The sequence below is a fragment of the Fusarium oxysporum genome, chromosome XI, assembly GCF_013085055.1.
Source record: "Fusarium oxysporum Fo47 chromosome XI, complete sequence".
In the NCBI taxonomy this organism is placed as follows: Eukaryota; Fungi; Ascomycota; class Sordariomycetes; order Hypocreales; family Nectriaceae; genus Fusarium; species Fusarium oxysporum.
This window is the reverse complement of record NC_072850.1, coordinates 803335-828753: the sequence shown is the minus strand read 5'-3', so window position 1 is coordinate 828753 and position 25419 is coordinate 803335. Positions and strand designations below refer to the sequence as shown.

At 47.3% G+C, this 25419-nt stretch overlaps 9 protein-coding genes across 9 annotated transcripts; 5 read left to right on the top strand and 4 right to left on the bottom strand.

Annotated features, from left to right (window-relative positions):
* Nucleotides 1-131: 131 nt before the first annotated feature.
* On the top strand, nucleotides 132-2929 carry FOBCDRAFT_253943 (uncharacterized protein). The gene is made up of 4 exons (XM_059611073.1): nucleotides 132-625; nucleotides 672-878; nucleotides 927-2065; nucleotides 2124-2929. The coding sequence occupies exons 1-4, from the start codon at nucleotides 204-206 to the stop codon at nucleotides 2843-2845; spliced, it is 2490 nt and encodes an 829-aa protein (XP_059466152.1). The 5' UTR covers nucleotides 132-203; the 3' UTR covers nucleotides 2846-2929.
* Nucleotides 2930-3708: 779 nt separating this feature from the next.
* On the top strand, nucleotides 3709-5113 carry FOBCDRAFT_233367 (uncharacterized protein). Its single transcript, XM_059609925.1, has 2 exons — nucleotides 3709-4534; nucleotides 4590-5113. The coding sequence occupies exons 1-2, from the start codon at nucleotides 3802-3804 to the stop codon at nucleotides 5051-5053; spliced, it is 1197 nt and encodes a 398-aa protein (XP_059466151.1). The 5' UTR covers nucleotides 3709-3801; the 3' UTR covers nucleotides 5054-5113.
* A 306-nt stretch (nucleotides 5114-5419) lies between these two features.
* Nucleotides 5420-7396, bottom strand: FOBCDRAFT_208189 (uncharacterized protein; the record flags this gene model as incomplete). The annotated part of the gene is made up of 1 exon (XM_031192270.2): nucleotides 5420-7396. The coding sequence occupies one exon, from the start codon at nucleotides 7394-7396 to the stop codon at nucleotides 5420-5422; it is 1977 nt and encodes a 658-aa protein (XP_031031116.2).
* Nucleotides 7397-9784: 2388 nt separating this feature from the next.
* Nucleotides 9785-11113, top strand: FOBCDRAFT_208188 (uncharacterized protein; the record flags this gene model as incomplete). Its single annotated transcript, XM_054707475.1, has 3 exons — nucleotides 9785-9925; nucleotides 10007-10067; nucleotides 10110-11113. 3 exons carry the CDS (start codon nucleotides 9785-9787, stop codon nucleotides 11111-11113), a joined length of 1206 nt encoding a protein of 401 aa, XP_054563450.1.
* Nucleotides 11114-12643: 1530 nt separating this feature from the next.
* On the top strand, nucleotides 12644-14906 carry FOBCDRAFT_233364 (bacterial alpha-L-rhamnosidase). Its single transcript, XM_031192269.3, has one exon. It carries the CDS (start codon nucleotides 12898-12900, stop codon nucleotides 14845-14847), a length of 1950 nt encoding a protein of 649 aa, XP_031031115.3. The 5' UTR covers nucleotides 12644-12897; the 3' UTR covers nucleotides 14848-14906.
* FOBCDRAFT_265290 (pectin lyase fold/virulence factor) lies at nucleotides 14907-16666 on the bottom strand (the record flags this gene model as incomplete). The annotated part of the gene is made up of 7 exons (XM_031192267.3): nucleotides 14907-15371; nucleotides 15422-15495; nucleotides 15541-15627; nucleotides 15676-16015; nucleotides 16069-16107; nucleotides 16155-16282; nucleotides 16334-16666. 7 exons carry the CDS (start codon nucleotides 16664-16666, stop codon nucleotides 14939-14941), a joined length of 1434 nt encoding a protein of 477 aa, XP_031031113.2. The 3' UTR covers nucleotides 14907-14938.
* A 1206-nt stretch (nucleotides 16667-17872) lies between these two features.
* Nucleotides 17873-18515, bottom strand: FOBCDRAFT_208185 (uncharacterized protein; the record flags this gene model as incomplete). The annotated part of the gene is made up of 2 exons (XM_059609229.1): nucleotides 17873-18053; nucleotides 18364-18515. The coding sequence occupies 2 exons, from the start codon at nucleotides 18513-18515 to the stop codon at nucleotides 17873-17875; spliced, it is 333 nt and encodes a 110-aa protein (XP_059466150.1).
* Nucleotides 18516-19329: 814 nt separating this feature from the next.
* FOBCDRAFT_281133 (cutinase-domain-containing protein) lies at nucleotides 19330-20133 on the bottom strand (the record flags this gene model as incomplete). The annotated part of the gene is made up of 3 exons (XM_031192266.2): nucleotides 19330-19600; nucleotides 19658-19869; nucleotides 19921-20133. The coding sequence occupies 3 exons, from the start codon at nucleotides 20131-20133 to the stop codon at nucleotides 19330-19332; spliced, it is 696 nt and encodes a 231-aa protein (XP_031031112.2).
* A 2927-nt stretch (nucleotides 20134-23060) lies between these two features.
* FOBCDRAFT_265289 (uncharacterized protein) lies at nucleotides 23061-25363 on the top strand (the record flags this gene model as incomplete). The annotated part of the gene is made up of 3 exons (XM_031192265.2): nucleotides 23061-23287; nucleotides 23334-23420; nucleotides 23476-25363. The coding sequence occupies 3 exons, from the start codon at nucleotides 23061-23063 to the stop codon at nucleotides 25361-25363; spliced, it is 2202 nt and encodes a 733-aa protein (XP_031031111.2).
* Nucleotides 25364-25419: the final 56 nt, after the last annotated feature.

Genomic DNA, 25419 nt, shown 5'->3' with positions numbered 1-25419 from the left:
TATCTGCATCCCAGCGCACAATGCAGTCTGACGTCAAATTTCCAACATTGTTGGTCTGTAAACGCCACGTCAGGTTCAGCTGACACCACAGCCTCATTGGGCAGACAGGGTTGAAAACAAAACCCCCTCACCTGCTCTTTAATAAAACGCGATGGCAAGTCCCATCAAAATTGAGAAGAATTGGCAAAAAAACATCGCTCACAATGGCCGAGGCCGTAGGGCTTGCCGCGAGCATCATCGCCATCGTCGAACTCTCCGCCAAAGTCGGGAAACTCTGCGTCCAGTACTCAACGGCTGCTGGAAATGCCAGGGCTGACATTACCCGACTTCAGAATCGGCTGAAGGACCTGAACGTATGCCTCGAAGCGGCCCAGCGACTCCTCGATGATCCGAAGAATACGAAGCTTGCGACATCGCGGTCGCTAGTTGATTCGTTGAATGCATGCGAAACAGAACTAGCAGAAGTCCAGGATAGACTCCACCCTGGGAGAGCGCGGAAGGCCATGCGTCGATTTGGTCTACGCGCGCTTAAGTGGCCGTTCGACAGCAAGGAAATCAGTACGGTCGTATCAAATCTTGAGCACTACAAGCAGACAATTACGCTGTGTCTGCAAGTCGATCAAACGTGAGTCGGTAACTCCGAAGACCAATAGCTCCACTAACCTCAATAGAACAATTCTCCTCGACATGTCGCAAAGGGTCGAGGGTTTGTCGCTTCAACAGCAGGGAGAAACCGGGATTGCTCGTGCGCCCTGCTTCAATGTCCCCTTCGATCGAGATAACGACTTTGTGGCACGTCCAGATATGACGGCGTGGCTCAGAGACAAGTACAGCAGCTCTACTGGCCGCATGGCCCTTGTAGGCATGGGAGGGTTTGGGTATGTATCTCCGTTGCTCTCACGATACTGTCCGCTGACACAACGCAGTAAATCACAAGTTGCAATTAATTTTGCCTATTCTATCAACGACGAGGCTTCTGATGTCAATATATTCTGGGTCCATGCAAGTTCAAAACCGAGATTCGAAGAAGCCTACCGCACTATAGCAGAGAGGATGAAACTACCCAAGCGAGACGAGCCAAGCACGGACATCCTTGCTCTTGTTCGCGACTGGCTACAGAACGATGAATCTGGTCCTTGGCTGATGATTCTCGACAATGCCGATGACATTAATCTCTTCTATCCCAAAGGCACAGACGAGCGGTCGTTGGCATCGTTCCTACCCAAGCGCTACAATGGCACCATCCTGGTCACGTCTCGCAGCCTCGATGTTGCGGAAAGGCTGATTGGCAGTCACAAGAACATCTTCCAAGTGTCTACCATGGACGAGGCTCAAGGCCTTCATCTTATCACAAACAAACTCACAGGTGAATTCGAGCATGACGCTGCTGTTGAGCTCCTTCAGGCTTTGGATTACATCCCCCTCGCTATCACCCAAGCCGCAGCCTACATCAACCGACGCTCACCCCGTGAATCTGTTGAAAGCTACTTGGAAGCATTCCAAGAAAGCGATCAGAAGAAAAACAGCCTGCTTGAAGTGGATCTTGGTGATCTTCGCAGAGACGAGACTGTTTCCAACTCTGTGATTACCACTTGGCAAGTTACATTCGAGAAGATCCGTCACGAAAGGCCGTCGGCAGCCAATCTTTTATCATTCATGAGCCTTTTTGATCACAAGGGAATCCCAGAGTTTGCACTTCATTACTACAACGGCGAGCCTGCGGATTCGAAAGACAAGGTTGATGATTTTGAAGATGATCTAGACGTGCTTCGCAGCTATTCCCTTGTCTCCGTAACGGCAGTTCGCGACGTCTTTGAGTTACACGCTACCGTGCAGACATGCACCAGAGCCTGGATCTCGTCTTCGGACACTTTGCCAAAGTTGAAGCGACTGTTCTTGATCTCAATGTGTCGCAATTTCGATGCTAATGACTTTAAATACAGGTCTACATGCCAGATACTACTACCTCACCTAGACCTTGTGATTAGGGAAAAACCAGAAGAGAAAGACTTGGAGTTATGGGGAAACTTGCTCAACCACTTAGCAAGATATTTCATCTGGTTTGGTCAGTATAAAACAGCAGAAAAGATATGCAATAAGGTTATAGACATATGCCTGCCGAGTCTGGGGGGGGGGGGGGGAACATTATACCATGCGGGTCTCCCTATGGGGACTAGCTTCGGCCTACAGACGACAAGGAAGGTTTAAAGAAGCGGAAAATGCTCTCTTGCAGATCGTGGACATTGAAAAGAGAAACCTAGGAGAGGAGCACCCAGAGACGCTTGTGTCGATGAATAATCTGGCAATCACGTATCTCCGTCAGCGTCGATATGATGAGGCCGAAGAACTTCTCGTTAGGTTAATAACAATCAGAAAGAGCACCCTGGGAGACAGATCTCCAGAGATCCTAAGCTTGACAAATAATCTGGTATCCCTATATTCAAGGCAAGGCCATTACGAGAAGGCAGAAAAGATGGCCATAGAGTTGCTAGAAGCATCAAGGATAGAGATGGGTCTAGACGACCCAGATACCCTGGTGAGGATGAACAACCTAGCTTGGATATACTGGAAACGAGGGCGACTTGATGAGGCCCATGAGCTCCAAAAACAAGCCTTAGCTGAGAAGACGAAGGTGTTAGGGAAAGATCACCCTGGAACAATAGGCGCATTGGCCCTTGGGGCTAGTATCATGAAGGACATGGGACATCGCGCAGAAGCTCTGTCGCTACAACAAGCTTGCGTGGATGGTTACAGAGAATCACTTGGCCCTGAACATCCAAAGACAGTGTCTGCAGTGCAGGTTCTTGCGTGGTGGGAGGCGGAGACTGGCCTATCAGAACAGTAATTTGTATGAGAACCAATGGAGATCCAAGCGCAAAGAGCACGAACTAGCTTAATACCTTAGAGTCTGATTGATGCTGGCAATCAGTGAGCTCTTGGCAGATATATCTTATATACTCATTCTTCTTACAATCTGGGCTGACAGATCTCTTGCCGGCCTAAAACAGCGTGTTTATCCTAAGTCTGTACATATCGCGAATACCCAGTTACTGTACCTCTAGATCTCACGGTCATCAAGTCAGCAGTGCTCAAATCCTTCAGTCTTGGTCAAGGATCATACAGGAAGCTTAAGCACAGCCTCACAGGGCTGAGTAAAATCCCCGCTTCCTCCCACGAACGTCAAGGAGGCCTCTCAAAATAGATCAGCATGTCAATCGCCAGCTAGTATTGGATGCAAATACCGTGCCAGTTTCAGCTGAGAAGTTCTCTGCAGAATGATGATATCATCTTCTTTAAAAGCACCAATCTCTAGGGCAATCGCATACAGATGTCCAATGATCAGTCCCCTCTAAGGCTGGCTAGCTCCCCACTGCTCCAACGCTTAGGCTGATTAGCGTAGGATCGTCAACCGACAAGCAATCTGATCCTGCCAAGCAAAGGGACGAGCTCCAAGCCTTGGTAATGGTTAGTTAAATCCTCCGATGACGGATTGGAGCCTTGAAATATAAAGTCTCACGTTTCAGAACCATTCCTTCGAGATAAGCCCTCGCTTACGTTGATTGATCCTCGAGCGCAGACATTGATTTTGCAGGGATCTTTATCTTAAAAATTTCCGTCGCGACGTCTCATCCATTTTCCCTGTTTATTCTCATTTCAACGACAAGAACATTGACAGTATGTCGTTCTTGAATAAGTTCAAGAAGGAATTTGAAGGGCTCAATCTGAGTGAACGCCTTGGGCAGCAACAAGGAGGTGAAGCGCTCTGATATTTGACTTTCAATCGGATCCACTGACCAGTGTATGATAGCGCCCTCGCCAGCGCCTCAAAGCACTGAACAGAGCTATCAGTCCTACAACAATCAATACCAGAACCCGCAGCAAGGACATGGACAACCTCCCTACCCTGGACAGAACCAACAGAATTCCGGGTATCAGTCATACCACGGACAGTCGCAGCAGTCATACCCAGACCAACATTACGCCCAGCATCAAACTCAAAGTCCACAGCCACCAGCTTACAATATTTACCAGCCTCCTCAGCAGCCTCAGCATCAACAATGGCCGTCATCACCGGCACCTCCAGGACAGCCTGTGCAATCGTTCGCGTCAGCACACGCCCCTTACGGCGCTCCTGCAGCCCCAAACAATCATTCGATCCAATCGCCTCCAACGATAGTGGCACCTGGTACTGCTGGTCATGGCCATCCATGCCCTACGCCTCCTAGATGGGTGCCATATTGGTCTGAACAGTCACAGCAATGGTATTACGTCGAAACTTCTGGCAGAAGCTCTTGGCAAGCTCCATCTGACCTCCCGCCACTTCAAGGCATGCCAGCCTTTCCAGGAAGTCTAAACTCGAATAACAGAAGCCATGGTGGACAGATGATCCATCCGGGTCAGCCACAGTACGCCAATCCGCAAGACTCCCGACCAAGTCTTCCAGAGAAAGAGAAGAAGTCATCGAGCTTCCTGGCCGCAGCTGGAGGTTTTGCTGCAGGTGGTGCAGCCGGATATTTTGTCAAAGAACGAATTGGTAAGATGGACATAAAATACGATACCTTTCTGAAAGGATACTAACGTGTTCCCAGATAAACGCAAAGCCAAGAAGCATGGCCGCACGGCAGAAGATTTCTCCGACTTTGCCCACTTTCCAGCATGGGAAGTCGACCTCGAATGCAACATCTGCGATCAGGTCATAAGCGGTCCCTACGCACACTGCAAGAAGTGCGACGGTGGTGACTACGATATCTGCCGTGATTGTCTTGCCCAAGGAGAGGTCTGTAAAGGCAAGGGCAAGCATAACTTGGTCAAGGTGTATCCCAAGTATTACTGCGACGTGTGCAACCTCTTGATCAAGGGAGGGTTCTACTATTGTGGTATTTGCAATAATGGAGATTGGGATACGTGTCAGAAGTGCTTTGATGCAGGAAATACGTGTCGTGGAATGGAGAGAGGAGAGACGCATAATCTGACGCATCTTTATATGCCGGAGCCGAAGTTTAAGAAGGGAACTGGGAAGTACGATTCAAGTAATAGTTCGGACTCGGATTAGAGATGCCATTATAGATGCTAACATGGAGATGCAAACTAGAAAAAGCAGCACAGGCCGTCAGCCTCTAACCTAATCTTTGATGTTTTAAAAATGAACATATCTACGCTGCTGTAATTGTCGAGTCGAAGGTAAGCTGAGTGCTCTCTGGGCCTCAGCCCTTGTCGTAATGATCAATGTTTATGGCAGTCTGGTAATAATTAATTCCAGAAACATGTATTATTATTTATTAGTTTTCTAATTTTCAGATGAAAAACAGCATAGCTTGTTTAAAGTCTATACCGAGGTAGTGAAGAAAAAGTGTTGAGCAAGGCTAGGCGTCAGGCTTGCTTCGCAACTATAGCTCAGTCGCGGGCTAGCGATGGCACGTCATTTTATACTCCCGACAAGAACTGGATCCCAGAAATGCTGTGCCGTTCGTACCGCTTGCTGATTAAGGTCCGCCATCTCGCGATATGCCCAGACTTGCTTGTCTCCTCTGCTCTGCGAGGACGTGATTTTCTGGAGATATTCTGCATCTGTCTCGCAGCGATCAAGCAATTTTAGAATAAAGTCATACCGTCCTGGAGCCCCCATGTCTTGCAGCATTCGGAAAACATTTGGCCCGCTACAGACAAAATGGTTGACAAGTTGGCCGATGTGCTTTTTCGAAGGAAGAAAAAGGCTGGGGTCCTCGCCCTTTGCAGAAAGGTCATAGTGCCTTTTCATTATAGCAATACTTATCCAATAATGATAGAAGTGGTATAGGTAGAGTGTGATGCTGTAGAACCGCTTGATGATTTCACCCGGTACGCCATCATCTTCAAGGAAGCTCTGCCGTAGCGTGGTGTCATCATAAGATGAAATCGCATTTTCAGAGAAGAAAGCTATGCAATAAGCATGGTAGAGGCAGATAGCATCTATGAACCTTTTTTTCTCAGTCTGAGAGAGCACGAGATCTCCAGCGGTATGAGACGGTCCCAGCTTCTTGACCCCAGTTTTATTTGTCCATGCTTGATGCGCATAGCTTGTCATCACAATTTCAGCTTTATCAAGGGTGTCAGAGATAAACATAAGGAGCCGAAGACTGTACAAGGGATGGAGCAGAGCCCCCTTTGGAGGGAGCCTTAAAATTGACTTGATGGTTCTTTTGGCAGTGGCCTTGAGATCCTCAGGACTGCCCTCAGCACCCTTTGATTCCATATTACGGAGCCGTGCTGCCATAAGACAGCTGTGAGGCATATCATCGCCGAAGCGAAACCTCATGCCCTTGATGACTTGGCTGACGATGGCACGACGGTTCCGACAAAATGGTTGAAGGAAGACTGGAGATGATTTGATCAGGGTAATGAGGTCTTTTGGCTCAGTACAGAAAGACATGATCCTGGCGCGAACCCACTCTGGCAATCTGGCAATATTGAAACTGCTCATACCAAAGCCGTAAGGATCAATCTCCATAGATGTGTACATTGTCTGGCTTTTCGAAGATTTCTTGATGCCAACCTCAGGCAGAATGGGATCACAGTCTACATAGCTGCTAGAAGTGTCTTCCCAGGTAATTTCAATCTCAGGATAATCTTCCTCCGTATAATAGCCTGGAAATCTTTCGAGGGGCCCATGGGATGACATGGCAGTGGTGTAGTGCGACATGATCCAAGACAGAGCCCGTTCCTGTGGGTCGGGAAGAAAAGAGTTCTCCATTGCCAGGCGCTGCTGTTCAAAGCAGACAGGAGCGTCTCTCGGCTCAATCTCAGAAGGCATGCTAGCGAACCGTATGTCCATATGAGAGAGGAAGGTGCTCTTGTCTGCGAAGACAGAGGTAAGGGTGGGCTTAAAAAAGGGAGGGTCCTGATAGTACTCTGGTGAAAGCAAGCAGGGAGGAGACTCTGAGCAAGTTTGAGAGGATATTGGGCGAGGGCTTTGCAAAGTACAGTCTGCAAAGGAGTTTCGCAGCCTACTTGACAGATAATCCTCGCCGGGGTCTGTAACAGGGCTCCGAGGCGGAGAGTCAAGATTGGAATGAGTGATTGAGAAGACATCCTCGCTAACAGGGGTTGAAGAACGGGATGTTGCAGGAGAGAGTGGAAGATGGTTGCAAAGGTTATTGATCATCTTGGACATCGGTACATCCATCCCATGAGCGGCGTCATCTGGATTATTGTAGAGATCACAGTGTTGGACAGGCGTAGTAAGAGGGCTGGGCCCGGCCACTCCATTGTCATCTGGAAGAACGAACGGCCTGTGTTCAGGCCTAAAAGGATAAGCCTGATGCCTCCCGATCTGATCTTGTTCCATTCTCGGTCGCTTCTCTGAATCATTCCTAATGTCCTCAAGAGAGTTGTCATGGTCGCCAGCAGGTCGCTTCATTAGCTTATAGGTGGTCGGGAGTGGTGGTGTTCTTGGGTGGAGTTTTGTAAATGGAAATGATCCTTCGTCACTTAGATCAATTCCAGTATGTGATGAGAGTCTAGCCCATACTCATCGAGGGCTGTTGATAGTGTAATCAGATAACCTCAGGTAGAAGGTAAACAAATACTTCTGTAGGAAGAGAGAAGGAGAAAGATCATTCCAAAGAAAGAAAGGGGATATGTTGAACTTATAGAAAGGTCCGGAAGCCTAATAGCGATACTACCTTTCGCTCAAGATTTGTGCTCACATTGTGACTGATTTTGTGTTTGTGCGGATTCTTTATATTTACGTTTACCATGAAGTCTCTGAGCATGCCGCCACGCGCAAGTCTCTCTGGAGTCACTTCCAATCGAGCCCTACAGCTGAAGCAATTAAAGTTGCATGGAGTATACATGTTGGTGACCGACAAAATGACTCTCATAATGCTAACCGAACGACTTCCAGTGAGATATTGAGACTGAGGATTGGAAGGATTGGAGATGGTTCGTGTTACTGCCTGCGAGTAAACATGCGCCAGGTCCTAAATGGTGATATCATGCGACAAGACCACATTTTGAGTTACAGCAAGATCGGCAATACCGCGATGGGCGAGGCCACCTACAAACAAAGAACATGAGTTTAATACCGCGTGATTTGGATACCTGCAAGACAGGGGCTATAGTAGAATAGAAGTCTTTTCCGCGCCCCAGAATATCTCAATTAGAGGCAGCTCAATGGCGTTCTAATATTAGATCACTTGAATCTGCTTGATTCCTGATTAGGGCTGTCCCAAGCTTTAGTGAAGAGCATCATCACACAATTTGCTTACAAGAACTTGGACATTTGGAACGCATGATCCTCTAACACCTCAAAGATCAAGTCTATCAAGGTTAACAGTGTAGGTACCCACCGGCTCTTATTTCAAGAGGTTCTGAACTTTGGTAATTGAGTCAAAATTCCAGAGTGACACGTGTAAAGTCAGTCTCCTTTGGGCCGACTAGCCAATTAACCTTCGTGCGGTAACGTTAAGGTCTCTGCCACAGGTCTTTAACTGCAACATACTTTCGTAATAAGCTTAAAGTCACGACCTTGCCTGTTAACGTCGACATCCCGACAAAAGTCCGACGACAATAATAGGATTGCAGCCCATTCAAATGATCCATGGTGCACGCAGAGGGATGCAAACCTCATATACACGACATGAGCGTGTATGATGTTCTGCTTCCAGCTCTAGATGTTTTATGTAACACACTGGGACTTTTGGTCAAGTTCGCCCCCATTGTCTCCATTTCCCTTGATAAAAGCCTAATAATGTCCTGAAGGTTCGGGTCTCTGAAGTCCGCAAGGTGAGTCAGCAGCTCATTCGACGGATCGCCACAAAAAGTTAAAGTATGAGCAACTTTATTTGATTGCAAGACATATTTCTTTACAGCCCTGAGGAGCCAATCAGAAGCTATACCGAAATCTCCACAGTTTAGTTCGGTTTCGAAAGTCTCTTCTCGCTTAGAACGATCTAGCTGCTTCTTGAATCAGTTGGACACAAAATACAGCAAAAGAGGGATGGCCGAAGACATAACACAGGCGTAGATGTAAAAAGGTATATAGAATGGTGCTGATATTACTGTATCCTCGTAGCAGTACCAGGTCTAAAGATTGAACCGGACATATGTGAGTTAGATCAGTGATCACTGTATATATTTGCAGGGAACAAGAATATCCAATTCCTGCTATATAAGAACCCGTTGTCCCTTTAATCTAAGTAATCTTAGATGAAGAAAGGACTCACGAGGAGTCACACGAACAGAAACTATGTTCCTTCTGCGATGTTCACAACCAATATCTACTTACAGCAGACTTCGTGTCATGTGACTTACCAACCTGCTGAGAAAACTCTTCCTTTATTCACCTTACTGGTAATTATAGTGCAGAGCTAAGTAGAATTTATCTATATGCTATAGCACGGATGTTTGGTTACCAGTGAAGAAGACTTCCGGATGGATACTCTCACAGAAGTTGGTTTCCTTCCTACCTCTAATATCCTTTCAGTGTTATTTTCCTGTCTGCATACCACTCAAGGCATCATCCGCGAAGCTTTATGTATAATCAAATAGTATAGCTCTGAACAGCCATGCCCAACTTATACTTCAAAGATTCCCTTTAGCATTTGAAGTATCAGAACTCACACGCAAAACTCAAAGTTTGACATGCCAAGCTTCTTCGTTTCGTTTGACTTTAGTGCGCGAGTATTCTTCGCAGAGCAAGACTATAAAAGCAAGCAGAGACACAAGTTGCACAAGGATCGAACTCCATTTGTTTATTGTCTTTCTCTTTTTCATCTCATCATTGACAAAACTTCCCAACACCAACATGTCTGGACTCAACCTTCATCTTCTCACTCCTGAGAGCAACGAAAGGGCAACTGTCCCTCAATTCACTCAACTCCCTATCGAGATTCAGGACATGATCTGGAAAGAAGCCCTCATCAAAGACAGAGTTCTCAACATACATGTTTAAAACCTGGGTGAGGATTGCGAGTAAGGGTTTGTCCATGTCCATGTCAAATGTGCTATGATGCTGACGAATAAGCAGCAATGCAGCACAGACTATGAGGTTGCTCCACGGCAGGCCTTTCGACAAGGAACTTTTCAACGTACCTAACTCCCAACTACTCCCAGACTGACCAACGGACAAGAGACCAAAGTCAATCCGGAGTCGACGAAGGAATATGGCGTTATGGTTGACGACATAGCAGCCATAATTAAGTTCTTCCACGGCAACGCGGAGTCGCGCTGGGCTGGAAAAAGATACTACCGAGTGCACATTCCGTGTACTTATATGAAACCGGGGCGGTACGAAAAGGGAACGCTTTACATTCGTCCCGAATCGGACACCATATGCATGGGACTCACAGAAGGGTCCGGCCGCTTTGCTCATTGTGTTTGGGCCCTGGACCGTTTGCACGTTGGCCTTGTCAACTTAGCCCCTGACCTGAAGGTGAATTTCTTTGGTTATAACGGTTTGGAATGTCGGTACGACTCGTTTCCAAAAGATGCGATAGAGGGTCAGTTATGGAAAGACGGCCTCAAAAGACTGCGGAACGTCAGCTTTCAGGATACCATACCAGGATGTCTGGATCCGCGATGTGTCAACCTTCGTGGGTTAGCCTGGCCATTGGTACCCATTCGTCTCTACCTACCCGAATTCGAGGATGCAAGGACCAGAATCAATACACCTCAATACCTACCTATAGAGGGTATGAGACTCAGTGCTTGCTTCTGGTTCCGTCTGCTGGCTAGAAAGAAAATCACGCTCTCGCACGAAGTCAGCTATGGCTGCATGTTCAGCCATAGAGACACATTGCACCAGTGCCTCCCAAACAGAGTCAAGAAATGGCAATGTGTAGCTGGGTTGTTTATCGATGATCTCAGGGCAAAGGGAACAGAGATTGCCACTGGATTCTGGCTCTTGCCAATGGACTACCTTTCTTTCGTGAAAGATGATGAGGGCAGGTTGATGGAGGATAGAAACAACCCGATGTTGAAAGAGATGAGGCTCAACTTTGAGCTGTGTATACGCAGACTTACTGCATTCGAGGAGCAGACTGGCATAGTGGACTGTCGGAAACGGCATCTGTGGAAGATATCAGCGAATCCTGTTCCTCGGGCCTTCTCTTGCTATGGCCTTCTAGGCACTTGATCTTCACAGAATCACTACTTCGTTAGAGTGGCCGTTTGTATCAGCATAGCAAATAGTAATACCGTAGACGCAAAGGGGACGAAGAAGCCATCTTTCACTTGTAATTGTAGAATTATATGGATATCTTTGGTACGGCCTCGTTTCTCTCGGCTCACGATCTTGCTTCAATAGGCACGGGTTATCTTAGGTAGAAGGAAGCATTTTGCAACATCAGGGAAGCTTTTCATTTTGGGAAATATCCATACTTTAGTTCTTGATAAGATAAAGGTCATAGATACTTTGGTGCCCAAAAGTTTAGAGACGTGGTAACCTTTGATATTGCGCGCCACCTGATATACTTTGCAGGGATTTCAAGACCTTTTTGTCAATCTAACCTTATATGGGCCTACTTGCAATATTGCATCCTCAGGCAATCAAAAGTTCCGGGCCGTTTCTAAACCTTGATTACAAAGGTCGGTGTTTAGTGAATCATGTGGAGTTGTTGACGAGACCATGAATAAAACGCGGGATTTCCGATGCTGTTTCTCGGAAAATCCGAGGATAAACAGAACTCTATTTGAGCAGCGGAGTATTTAGTCCCGATTTGGAAAAGGCCTGTATGCATAACCATCCACCGTCACTCAATGACATGTATCGTAATAAAGAACGCGTAAATTGACTGAAAGGTCAGGAGATTTGACCCGACACTGAAGGCAATTATCTTTTCTTAATTATGATGAATTGTTATCTTAATAACCACGTCCTGGACGTTAAACACTTCGGGGTATTGTTGCTACGATAGCAACCATGTGTGGATGACGGCATATGTTTCCAGATCGACGGGTTATGTTACAGCGATGACAAACCCTGACCTGTCATGAGATGTCCATCTTTATTTCCCCGCGTTTTACCCCAGCCAGTTCATTTTATTCTTCCCCGCAATGTAACACTCGGTCAAGATGATCGAACACTCTCGGGGTATCAATCAGCGAGAAGGCTGAGGACGGTATTTTCGATGATGATCAATAGTGAAAGTAGACCTCGGTCCTTGTGAAGGTCCGAATTTTGTACCGTGGAATAGGATTAGTGTATGCTTGTACACGTTTATAAAATGAGGGATCAAGCAGCCTTAATGTCAGTCTTATTGCCAAGCAAGCTCAGCAGAGATGGCTCTGTCAATCTCTCGGGTCTCTTTTGAGCATTACAGCTCACCTCTGGGCATCGCAGAGACGGCACCAAGAATCTCATGGAGATTCGACGGTGATGCTCCTGACTGGGAGCAGAGCTCTTACGACATCCAAGTCTCTCGCAGCGTCAGCGACAAACCCAAATCTTTCTCCTCCAAGTCCTCCGACTCTCTTTACCAGCCCTGGCCCGATACTCCACTCGAAGAAGCCCAACCTGTCTCCGTCAGAGTCCGTGCTCATGGACGGTCAAAGCAGCCCTCGACGCCCTGGTCAGATTGGGTCTCTGTCGAGACAGGACTCTTCAAGAAGAGCTGGGAGAATGTGAAGCCCATCGCCTCGACTATCAAGGTCGACATCAATGCGGCCAAACGTCCTGTCTACTTCCGCAAGGACTTCAAGCTTCCTGATGATATTGCCTCGGCTAGGCTTTACATCACCGCCCTGGGCATTTACGAGGCGGAAATCAATGGGAAGCGGGTCGGCGACCGTGTCTTGGCTCCGGGCTGGCAGTCCTTCCACCATCGCCATGTCTACGACACTTATGATGTGACCAAGCTCCTCACCCCAGGTTCAAATGCGATAGGTGCACTTGTCGGTGAAGGCTGGTATGCTGGACGAATGGGATTCGCAGGCGGTCAACGAAACATCTACGGCAACTTTACTGGTCTTCTGGCGCAGCTTCATGTGAAATCCAAGAGTGGAAAGACAGTTAAGATTGTCACTGACACCACCTGGAAGTCAGGCTTTGGCCCTGCTACCGCGGGCGAGATCTACGATGGAGACCGCTACAACGCAACTCTTGAAGCTGACATCAAAGGATGGTCGAAACCTGGGTTCAAGAGTTCTTCTTGGTCCGACACTCGTCTTCTTCCGGCTGTGGACGGCGAACTTGTTCCTGCTGAACAGCCGCCTGTCCGACGCGTTGAGGAGGTCAAGCCGCAGCGCTTCTTCAAATCCACCTCTGGCAAACAGCTTGTCGACTTTGGACAGAATCTCGTTGGTTGGCTTCAATTGAACGTCGATGGTCCCAAGAATACCACTATCCGACTGCGACACGCCGAGGTTCTGGAGGATGGTGAATTGGCTATTCGACCTCTTCGACTAGCCAAGGCTGAGGACTACCTTACTCTCAGTGGTAAGGGACCTATTCAGTGGGAGCCCAAGTTCACATTCCACGGTTTTCGTTACGCTGAACTTGATGGCTGGCCTAAAGAGACTCCCTTGGATGGGAATAGTGTCAAGGCCATCGTTGTTCATACAGATCTGGAAGAGACTGGTTACTTCAACTGTTCCAACCCTCTTCTTAACAAATTCCACTCCAATGTCCGCTGGTCTATGAAGGGTAACTTCCTGAGCATTCCTACAGACTGCCCCCAGCGAGATGAGCGTCTTGGCTGGACCGGTGACGCACACGCCTTCTGCCCTACATCGAACTACCTGTACGACACATCGGCTTTCTGGAAGGGCTGGCACAAGGACATCTGGTCCGAAATGTCCCAGAACGAGATGGTTCCCCCATTTTACGTCCCTTCTATCCCTTGGTTTCTGGACAGACCTCCCAAGCCAGCATCAGTGTGGGGAGACGTGGTTGTCGCCAACCCATGGAACATTTACCAGGCTTTTGGTGATAAGAAGCTACTCCAAGAACACCTCCCACAAGCCCAGAATTGGATCGATACTGGTATTCCGCGAAACGATGTTGGTCTTTGGAACCGCAGTAGCTTTCAGTTTGGAGACTGGCTTGACCCTCTTGCACCCTCCGACGACCCCGGGGCTGCGACGACGCACAAGATCTTGGTCTCGGATGCGTACTTGATCAAGATGACCGAGACATTATCTCAGATCATTGGGGCCCTTGGCGACTCCAAACTGGCCAAGAAGTACCAGACTCAACGCTCTGATCTCAAACGAGAGTTCCAGAGTTCTTGGGCACCAGGTGGCAAGTTGGCCAACCGAACCCAGACCGCCTATGCTCTGTCCCTAGCTTTTGACCTTCTCAAGGACGACAAGCAGAAGAAGGCGGCTGCTGACACCCTGCGAGATATCATCAAGAACAATGACTATCTTGTCGGTACTGGCTTCGCAGGTACTTCACCCCTTGGATTTGCACTCACCGGTATCAATGCCACAGATGTCTTCTACCGCATGCTTCTCCAAGAGAAGGTTCCATCGTGGCTATATCAAGTCGTAATGGGCGGTACAACAACCTGGGAGCGATGGGATAGTATGCTGCCCAATGGCACCGTCAATCCCGGTGAGATGACCAGCTTCAACCATTACTCTTTTGGATCTGTCGCCAATTGGATGCATCAAGTCATTGGAGGAATCGCACCTTTGGAGCCTGGGTACAAGACTGTCGCTATTGCGCCTATTCCAGGAGGTAACCTTTCTCATGCAAGTGCAACGTATGTTAGTCAGTATGGAACCATCTCCACGGATTGGACTGTGACGAATGGGAAGTTTCACCTCAAGGTTAGGATTCCGCCGAACACGAAGGCCAAGGTTACGTTGCCGGGTACGCAGAAAACGAAGACTGTTGGATCGGGTTATCACGAGTTTACTGTTTGACAGTGAGTAGGATTTAGTGTCTATCAATTGAGATCTATCTAGCTGTTGCGCATTCTCATCTCCCATTGCAAACTTTCCTTGACTGTGATATCTACTGTGGATGGAAAGCGCCCTTCATCTTCTCAATAAGTCCACTGCCCCAAGGATCCGTGTCAATCGCCGCCATGGGAGTCTTGCACTTTGCGTTCAACGCCGCTTTCGCCTCGTCACTATCATACGGCACGCAATCAACGCCAATATCCCCGTGCATCCCATCACAGATAATGACAGGGTCTCCGCCACAAGGAGTCTTGACATTGAAGTCTTTGACCGTGATGTTTGCACAAATAGCATCTTCAGCAGCTGAGCATGACAGCCTAGCTACAGCATTGCCATAAACACCAGATGTGTACCCAGTAAAGTTCTCAAAGTGTATGTTGGTTATTTGCATGCCTGACGGGTGAGCATTGCATTCTTCGGCTGAGATATTGAAGTAGCATGAGTCGAGGAAGATGCCGTAGTCCATTCTAGCGACCCAGAAGTTTCTAATATCCGTTGAGCAAAGGTCGTTCGTGACATCCTTGGGGAGACTTACTTGAAGGTTACGTTGTTGACGAACCCTGTGCCGGTTTCCTCACCAGCCCAAACTTTGATACGAGCTGCCGAGTACTGCAACAATTAGATATTATCACCATAGAAGAGTTTGGAACTTACATCTCCGTTCATCATCCAAACATTCTCAATGTGCACGTCGTAGACATTAGAGACCTCGCCTTTGTACTGACCAAGCGATCCCATGGACTACACCGTATTAGCTTTGCACTGTCGATCATGGTTAATGACACAAACCTGGCCGTGAGTGCCATTGCAATACATGGTATTTACGTAAAGGTCGGAGCTATTCGGCTTCGGCGAGAAGCAGTCGTCGTCAATGTTGACCCAGGTTCTCTCAATTCGCACAGCTGAGGTATTCATGGTGTTCATGAAATCAGTATTCTTGGGAATGATACTGCCGTTGTTGGACAGTGCGGTTGCGACAACGTCTGTGTACTTGACGTTGTTGGAGCTGACGATGAAGTTATTCCAGCAGGGTGAGTCCTTCAAATGAATTCCGGAAACATCCAAGTTGGTGGTGTTTTCGGCGTAGAACAGAATGGGGCGATAGTATTTGTTGTCAGGGTTTAGAATACTGCGAATCGGTTAGTTGGTCTGCATGGTTTGTTTGAATTGAGATACACTTACGAACCAGTTCCAGACTCGAACTCATTCCACCACCGTTGCCTACCATCATTAGCTTTGTCCGCATAAAGGTATAGGGTTTGACATACCCTTGGCCTTCAATGACACCATTGCCGTAGATTTTAATGTCCTTTCCTCCCCACTTCCAGAACATGATCGACTTCTGAAATGGATGGTACCAGGCATTCTCTTGCCAGTACTCAACGTCATCAGTGAACTAAGGCTGTCAGATGTCTATATACTTTCACGTTGTATCACAACAACTTACTCGTATCTCACCCTCTAGGTTAATGTGAATGTCTTCCAGTCCAGTCAAGTCAAGAGCTTTACCTATGACATATGTCTTTCCCTTGGCTAGATGCAAGGTTCCTCCGCCATTTGCTTTGCGTACACCCCTCCTGAACTCATCCGACACATCATCTGCGTTATTTGTGGATGCCCGAATCCGGATGATTCTGCGGTGTTCATGCTTGGGTGGAGCGTAGGGATGTTTATCTCTGAACTCTGAAATATCGCGGGGTACTCCAGCTGGGAGAGTCACGGCTTGAACAGTGGTGAGAAACAGTGCCCCAAGCACCGAAATAATTTGCAAGGAGCGCATGGCCAAGTTATCGGAAGGTTTCAACGGTGTTTAAATCGTGGGTCGCAAGGCGAATTCCACTAAACGGAGATTATCATGGCTGTACACATATTTATACCCTTGACACCTTATGATAGTCCTCACTCCAATGTCTCGGGACATCATTGCATCTTTACCGACAACTCTAAGCTTATCGAAGTTTAAAGTCAATCTCAAATCGGCATTTCAACCCCCAAACCTGCGATCGTATGCAAGTTTCTCGTTGCCAAGTCGGAAAAGCCATCAACTCAACGCGGGGTTATCCATGCATCCGTAATATCTCATTGGTGGAAACCCAAATTCCGGTCGATCATCGTCTTTGTCCTGCCGGAAACTGATGATTTGTCGCCCAACGAATCTCAACGATAGTGTTCACAGTTTATATTTATCTTTGCGGCCGGAAAACAACGGCCTCTTGAGTAGGTCTTGCCCCTAGTGGGAGCTTTTCCGAACTCTTAAGCGCCTACCCTGCACTTCAAAAACGCTAGCACCGAGCATTGGAAGACGTGCATATGGCTCGAGACTCACCGCTGTCTCATTATTGTGCTTATTTGTCATTTGTATTAGCGAGCTGTAAGACGATTCACAAAGATTTATTTAGGATTAACTTTGACTTAGTATGTGATTTTCTTTACGTTGCAATTCACCAATGTTGTTAATGTTAAGAGTGAACAAACAAGTACCTACGCCAAATCCATCTTACGTAGGATTGCGAGTTGTCTACCTGAGTTTGGCCACATAAACTAATGCAATCTACTAAAAGTTTAGTGAATTAGCTAGCGCTCAGTAGTCCGGTTTCCGACAAATATACAAATGCCGTCGGTCCTGTAGGCGGTGTTGTCCACAAACCAACTGCGACTCCGGGCGGCGTGCACACAGAGGCGCAGTGTCGGATACAGGTCGTTCTTCCTACAAGCGGGCTGTTGCAGGCTGGAATGGGTGCTATGAGTGACAGTCGGCTGTTCTCCCTTCACAAAGCGTTCACAAAGCGTTCACAAAGCGTGAGTTATTAGTCCCGAGTTGGGGTCGGCTCATCTACACAACTTTCTAAGCATTCTCTAGCGCATTTAGACCAAGCGTAGATTGTCTTTTCTATCAATCAAACTTAGGTCAGCCTTCCCCCTTCTAAATTGATAGTATGGCACCAAGGTGAGAATACTAAATCGCCCACCAGGTGTGGTAACTAAACTAGGCATTCATATCACCCCAGCACCCAAAGCGTACATCGCTTGTGACCTGAGCGTGCCAAACGAGAGAGATCTCCCCCAACTTGTAGAACTTCTTGCCGATGTCCAACGACGGGGCGTAGTCACCAATCAAGCCCCCATTTCCAATGTTTTCCGCCAAGCTATTCTGTCCCCGGACGATGCTGTCAAAACAAAGCTAGCATCGCATTTTTATCCTAACAAGTCCGTTCCAGAGAGCGTTCTGGACGATTTGAACTTGAGTTATGGCTGGTGACTCTGGAAAGCCGAGTTCGGTCTCCAAGGTGACGCGGATGTGGTGCCGGCCCTGGAGAGTTCACTGCGTCGCGCCATCACAGAGATTCCTGGAGCTCATCTCCAGTAACGCGATTTGTTGGTACCCCGGGCGAGTTTCTTCGAGCAGAAAAGGTTAAAATCAAAGGTATTCCCTATAGTGTCGTTCCGTCGTTTGAATCACTATCCCTAATGGACTACCGTTCATCGCCCGGAAGCAGACACACAGACTTCAACCCAGGCGTCCCTACTTCAGGCCCGGCATTACTCGAATGGTACTTAGCAGTAAAGGAGATGATTTCTGCAGCAAAGTTCGACTTCTTCTCCGGCTTCCACGCTTCCTGTCGGTACATAATTCCCATCGTTTTGGTAGTATACGCCCCTGAGGAGAGAGAACGGGCAAGCGAACTCTGCCAGAAGCTGATTGACAATGCCGTCTATCGTGGACTGACTACATATCGAACTCACGTGAGTTCATATGTCAGATCAGAAGTCACTTCTTATTCAATGGGCATGCCCTCGCAAAACTAGGTGATAGCTTCAAGGTGGATATGGATCTCAATAACATTTTATCGCCTGGAAAGTCAGGTATTAAGGGAACTAAGGAGAACTCTTTTTCCTAAGCTTTGGTACTTTGTTTTGAAAAAAGAATTTACGCTTTTTTTTATAAACTGACACCAGGGCCTTTGAATAGTATAAACAGCATCCGTCTTCCTCTTCAGCGCCAACCAGTGAACAATGAGGCGTCACGTCCAATAAAATGAAAGGCAGATAGGTTTATAAATGCACCTACAATTCATTGTCTTTGATTCATACATAAACATAAATTGCTCCATATCAGTGCTGAGCACAGTGTTTCGAAAGATGCCAGGGCAAATGGGTTATCACAAGTACGAACTTCGAGCGGCCCAACTGAGTAATCACAATAGAGGCGCACCGATAGGCATCCTACGAGTTCTTCAAGATTCATTCTCATGTCAAGATACATATTATTTTGTCCCTAGACTTGAGCTGGTTATTTAGTGTCAGCCTGGGTGAAGTACGATAGCTCCCTATGCTATGAAATTCCAAGTGACCTGAACCCGCATCTTCTGCCTACATGAATGTCCCAGTTACCTGATATGAGATCTACCAGAAAAGAACATCAATGCCCCATTACAAACCCATCTACTTCTGAATCTGTCCAACCAGAAATTCTGGACCTGGAACCGCCGCATCAGCGCCATACAGAAAATGGGCAGGCAGTATAAATAACGTCCCATCACAAACTAGATCAGTAGGTAGACAGAAAATCTTAGTTCTGTCTGTAGGATAGTCCGGGATACGGCCCCCGAGCTGCTCGTTCTTGGTATATCCAAACAAGGCGGCTCCAACAACTTGATTCTGGACCGCGCCTTCGAGTTCGCTGAGTGCATATCCTACGACAACTGTTCCTTGACTGTTTAATTCACAGGATTAGCAAAGCGGCAGTAAATGGATGAGCGGCAGTCAGTACCTATATCCAGCCGTCACGACGGGCGTATCTGGGCACTTGTCGTAGGCCATTTGGAAAAGTCTTTTAGCTTCATCGATGGAGGCATCTGTGGTCCCCTCAGGAAGGAAGTTCGGCGCAAGATCAGCCGTGTATGGCCCACCAACACCTTGTATCCAAATATCAGGGATAGCAAGCTGCATGGCTTCTACGAGTATTGGCCCAACCGTGATCCCCTAACTTGATTAGATTTTGATAATATGCTGTATGGAACTGCGGTGACGAACAAGATTACCAGGCTCTGTGCTACCACGTGCATAGACCAAAATAGCTGTGGGACAATTTGAGGAATCACCATTCTCAAGATCATTACGATTGAGAAGGTCTCGGGTTTCTAGTAGATTGACGTCTTGCGCGGCGACGGCTCTCTTTTCGGTCGATGCTGTTGGCAAGGCGGTAGCGCTAGCCAGGAGGAAGGAAAGGATAAATGCAGCTCGCATGTTGAAGAGAGATTCGAAGACTGAACAAAGTATGATATGCCTCAGAAGTGATTGCTTTACTTAAAGAACAGGAAAATTGAGTGCGAGTATACAGGCTCATGTCTAGATAGCTGTCTCCTTTATATAGACGGCTGCTCTCCTTAAGTTATCGTTACAAGTTTCATAGTGCTGCCTGGTAGAGGATTCTCCTTCCGCTTCTTGTCTAGTTCACTTTGTTTGGATTCCTACGCTTGATCGGTTATACGGAATTCACATGGCTGTTTAGATTCGCCTGTCAGAAGTGCACTACAGAGTCGTTCTTTTCTTACTATCACGTGGTGAGAACCGGACTTGTGCTGTACATTTGCTGGAGGGAGTTGATGTATATAACATGAAGCTCAACTCAACCAATTCACTCACAAGCCAAGCCAATCGAGTATTGGATACTATAAGGATGACTAGGACGATCTTGATTCTCCTTCTGAGAAGTTTTCCAGCATTTCTTTCAAAGACACTTCAAGAGAATACCTCCACATCTCTGCAGTCCGAAGTGTGATATTGACAAGTCACCCGACCCCAATTCGTGTACGTATCGGGCCTTCTCCGCGAATTGTACCTCAGACTTCCTCGCATTGGTTGATGATATTTAAATAGAGTTCAGTTAACCCCAGAAAGGATGCTTACCCCAGGTTTTGAGATATATCCCTCAATACATGACCAACCAAGAAGTGGAGAAGCCGAGGATCAAGAACCGCATTTCGATGCTCAAATGCGGGATCAAAGTGTGGGGTATACATGCAGCTTGTCAGCCAACCTCGGGTTCAGGGTCCTTTTTCTGCTTGTGATATGGAAGACGATTGACCTGTTGCGATTTTTGCATCTGAGCTGTAATAGAACAGTGCTTAAATCAACTAAACATGGCCTTGGCAAAAAGCCGAGTTTTAGGCTGAGAAGCCAGTGTCCAACGGTGCTAAAGCCCTTAATGCGGGGAAGAAGAGGGGCAAAGTAGTAGTGCATCTATTAAGAACGGTATAAGTTGCCTTGGGTAATTGTCTGTGTAAGGTTAGGACGCTGCCAAAGAAAGAGAACGGATGATTGACCTTTATTGGGACTGCAACAGGATGGCATAATTGCAAATTAATAAAAAGTCTTAACTACTTTACAGAATATTAAATTATTCTTTCAAGCTATATCAACCTTTTGGTTAAAACCCGAAAGTTGAAAGGTAACTCACCTGCCCCGTTAAAAACAATTTCCGACTTAAACAAGGGAATACCTGCATCCACTTTGAAGGTGAAGAGCAACAACAAACAAAAGACTGCACAAGACGATATCTTCTAACACTCTCAACTGCAAGTTAAGTGTAGACTGCCTGTTAGGTTCAATTGAGAAAGGGTCTTCGTCGTAAGATAGAGAATTAAACGATCAGTTTAATGAATACAGATATAAGGGAAAAGAGTGTAAAATCAAGTGTGAAAAAGCATAAAGAAGCTAAGGTCCTGGGGGGATTTTGTCCCTTCATGTGTGTGATGACTGGTATCAATCTGACCCCACCGGGGCTAGACCTCTTACCCTGGAATGCTTGCTACAACCGTCATACCACAAGGGATTGACTAGCGATATGTATGGTCTCCCTCATAGTATCTGGCTGATCTGAGTTTCATTCACCTAGGTCCACAGCCACTTAAAAGATTTAATCCCTGGTTTCCGCTCTCCACGCCACTACTTAATTACAGGTCATTTTCAAATCATAAGCTACTCTTCCGTAGTATTATCGTAAGTATATTACTTTGCTATTGAATGATTTTCTTATAAACATATTAAAGAGTATATAAGTAATAATTTAATTTATAATATTAAATAAATTCTAATCGTTTTATTTTAATATCTATTACTGCTGAACTATATAATTATAATCGTTATATAAGATAACCGGTATTATTAATGAAAGGAAACCCTTGGAATTTAGTCTACTAAGTTCTCTGTGCTGAATTAAGCTCTCAGCCACAAGTCTCAACTGCAAATAACACATCTGGCTCACAACTTAGACATTATACCAAAATGCCTGACCAATTGCTACAGCGTAAAGCTGATATGAGGAAAACCTAGATTATGACTCTTTGACCGGCCTTGAAGGCATATAAGATGCTCCAATCCCTCGGCCAAGATAGGTTAGCTCAACACCACAAAAACCCCAGATCTTCAAGATGGCAGCTCCCGCACCAACAAGGGCGTTCTTCTATCAAAATCACCCAAACCAAGCAGACCTTCACAATGAAGGTTTTGTGATGACACGTATGTCGGTACCATCGGGGCTGAGAAGATGGTTTGGAGCAATCAGAAGGTCGTGGCGGTATTGAGTTTATGAGTCACTCCTAAGGTTAGAAAATACACTTCTGATTTAACACAATGGAGAATTTAGTCTACAAACAATCTCCTGCGGTCGCGAATCTATCCACTATCCATTGGCACATCAATCAGTCACACGTGAACCGCTGCTACTCGTGCCGAGATTCCGAAAACATTGGCGTCAATCCAGCATGTATGCGGCGCGAAACCAAGAATTGCCGTTCTTGGACAAACGGCGGTATATGGCGGCCCGAGACTGGCACTCTCGTCTGAACATGCCACCACCAATCATTTATGTGAGGCACAAACCTCATCTGGTAGGTGGAAAATATATAAGTGCCGTAGATTAAATACGGTGATGAATAAAAAAGTCTCGCAATCCATTCAATTTTGAGCATGTTCGGGGCTTGGTGAACCTTATACCCCTGCGTCATCCTGTTTCGTCACGGAGGCTTCATATCCGAAACACTGCAAATGACAACAGGACCAAACTATCACGTCATCTCAAAGCGCTCATATAAAAGACACCTATAATTCGCCAAATATGAAATTCAGATCTTCTCTCAATACAGTGCCGTTCGTTATTTACTGACTTCATCATGAAGTTGCTCTCTCTTCTCGCTGCTTCGGCAAGCGTTGCGCAAGCTGCTCTCAAATGGCAGAATGTCCGTTTCGGCGGTGGAGGCGGCTTTGTCCCTGGCATCGAGTTCCATCCAACTACCAAGGGCGTTGCCTATGCACGAACCGATATTGGTGGTCTTTATCGTCTCAATGCGGATGATTCTTGGACACCACTCACTGACAATACTGGTGTTGATGCGACATGGTAAGTATAGCCCGGCGGTGGGGCGATTATACTAATTCCATCGTAGGAGCCGATGGGGTATTGACGCTCTGGCCCTTGATCCAAGCAACCCTAACAAGGTCCTCACCGCTGCTGGATTATATACCAACTCATGGTAAGCTGCCCATGTCAAGAATTCCAAGAGAGTCGGTAAGCTAAGAGTTCTTTAGGGACCCCAACAAGGGAGCAATTGGTATCAGTAATGACAAAGGCGCCACATGGTCCTTCACTGAGCTCCCCTTCAAAGTAGGCGGAAACATGCCCGGTCGCGGCATGGGTGAGCGTCTCGCCGTTGATCCCAAGAACTCCAACATCATCTATTTCGGAGCCCGAAGTGGCAACGGTCTCTGGAAGAGTACAGATGGTGGTAAGAGCTTCTCCAAGGTCACTTCCTTCACCAATGTTGGTACCTATGTTGCCGATCCGAGTGACAGCTCTGGATACAACAGTGACATCCAGGGTTTGTCCTTCGTCACATTTGACTCTACTTCATCTCTTGTCAATGGTGCTACGTCGAGGATCTTCGTTGGTGTTGCTGATACAAAGACTGCTTCTGTGTATGTGACTACTGATGCGGGTAAGACGTGGAAGCCTGTTGATGGGCAGCCTGTGAAGTACCTCCCCCACAAAGGCCAGTTTTCACCAAAGGAGAAGGCGCTATACCTCTCGTACAGCAATGGTGGTGGGCCATATGATGGTACTGCTGGTGCTGTGTACCGCTATGACGTTGCTGCCAACACTTGGAAGGACATCACCCCACCTGGAGACATCTACTTCGGCTTTGGTGGTCTTGCACTCGACCGCCAGAAATCGGGTACTCTTGTCGTTGCCTCTCTGAACTCTTGGTATCCCGATGCTCAGTTCTTCCGATCCACTGACTCTGGCAAGACGTGGTCTACGCTCTGGAACTACAACGCTCAGGGCAACCTTGATCTTCACTACAGCATCTCCACACCAAAGGCTCCCTGGATCTACAAGAACTTCATCTCAGTTGATACCAAGAAGCTGGGCTGGATGGTTGAAGCTCTGGCTATTGATCCTTTTGACAGCGACCACTGGCTGTACGGCACTGGCCTGACACTCTACGGAGGCCATGATCTTACTAAGTGGGATACCGTCCACAACATCACCATTGAGTCTCTCGCCGACGGTATTGAAGAAACCGCAGTCCTTGACGTCAAGTCTGCTCCCGGCGGAAGTGAACTTTTCGCCGCCGTCGGCGACGACAGCGGTTTTACCTTTGCCTCCAAGAGCGTTCTCGGCAAATCTCCCCTCTCAGCTTGGGACAACCCAATGTTCACATCATCTACTAGCGCTGACTACGCCGGCAAGAAGGTCGGCAATGTCGTACGAGCTGGAAACAGTGATAGCAACCCTCAAGTCGCGCTATCATCCGACGGCGGTAAATCGTGGAAGGTTCATGGCGCTGCTGAGCAAGGTCCCAAGGGAGGTTCGATCTCATACTCAGCCAATGGAGATACTATCCTCTGGTCCCCCGAGAACAGAGGTGTCTTGAGATCTCAAAACGAAGGCAGCTTCGCTTCCGTCTCAAGTCTACCGAGCGGCGCCCTCGTCGCTAGTGATAAACAGGACAACGACTACTTCTACGGTGCATCAGGATCAAAGTTCTACGTCTCCAACAACACAGCCTCAAGCTTCTCCACAGGAGGATCTCTCGACGGAGCCAACTCAGTCAAAGATATCGCCGCTCATCCTACCAAGGCTGGAGAGGTCTGGGTCTCCACCGACGCTGGTATCTTCCGGAGCACAGACTACGGTAGCGCCTTTTCCAAGATCGGGGGTCTTAGCAAGACTGAGCAGATTGCTCTCGGTAAGGGCTCTGGAAGTAACTGGAATTTGTATGCTTTTGGAACAGGCTCTGCTGGGCGCAAGTTGTACGGTAGCTCTGATCTTGGCAAGACTTGGACGGATCTTCAGGGTTCTATGGGCTTTGGTGCTGCGGACAGTGCTAAGCTTGCTGGAAGTGGGAATGAGGCGGGATTGGTCTATGTTGGAACCAACGGCCGTGGTGTCTTCTGGGGCCAGGGAACTATCTGAGTATATACATCCAGTCTAGGTCCCCTTTAGTCACGCTTCCGACTATACTCACTACT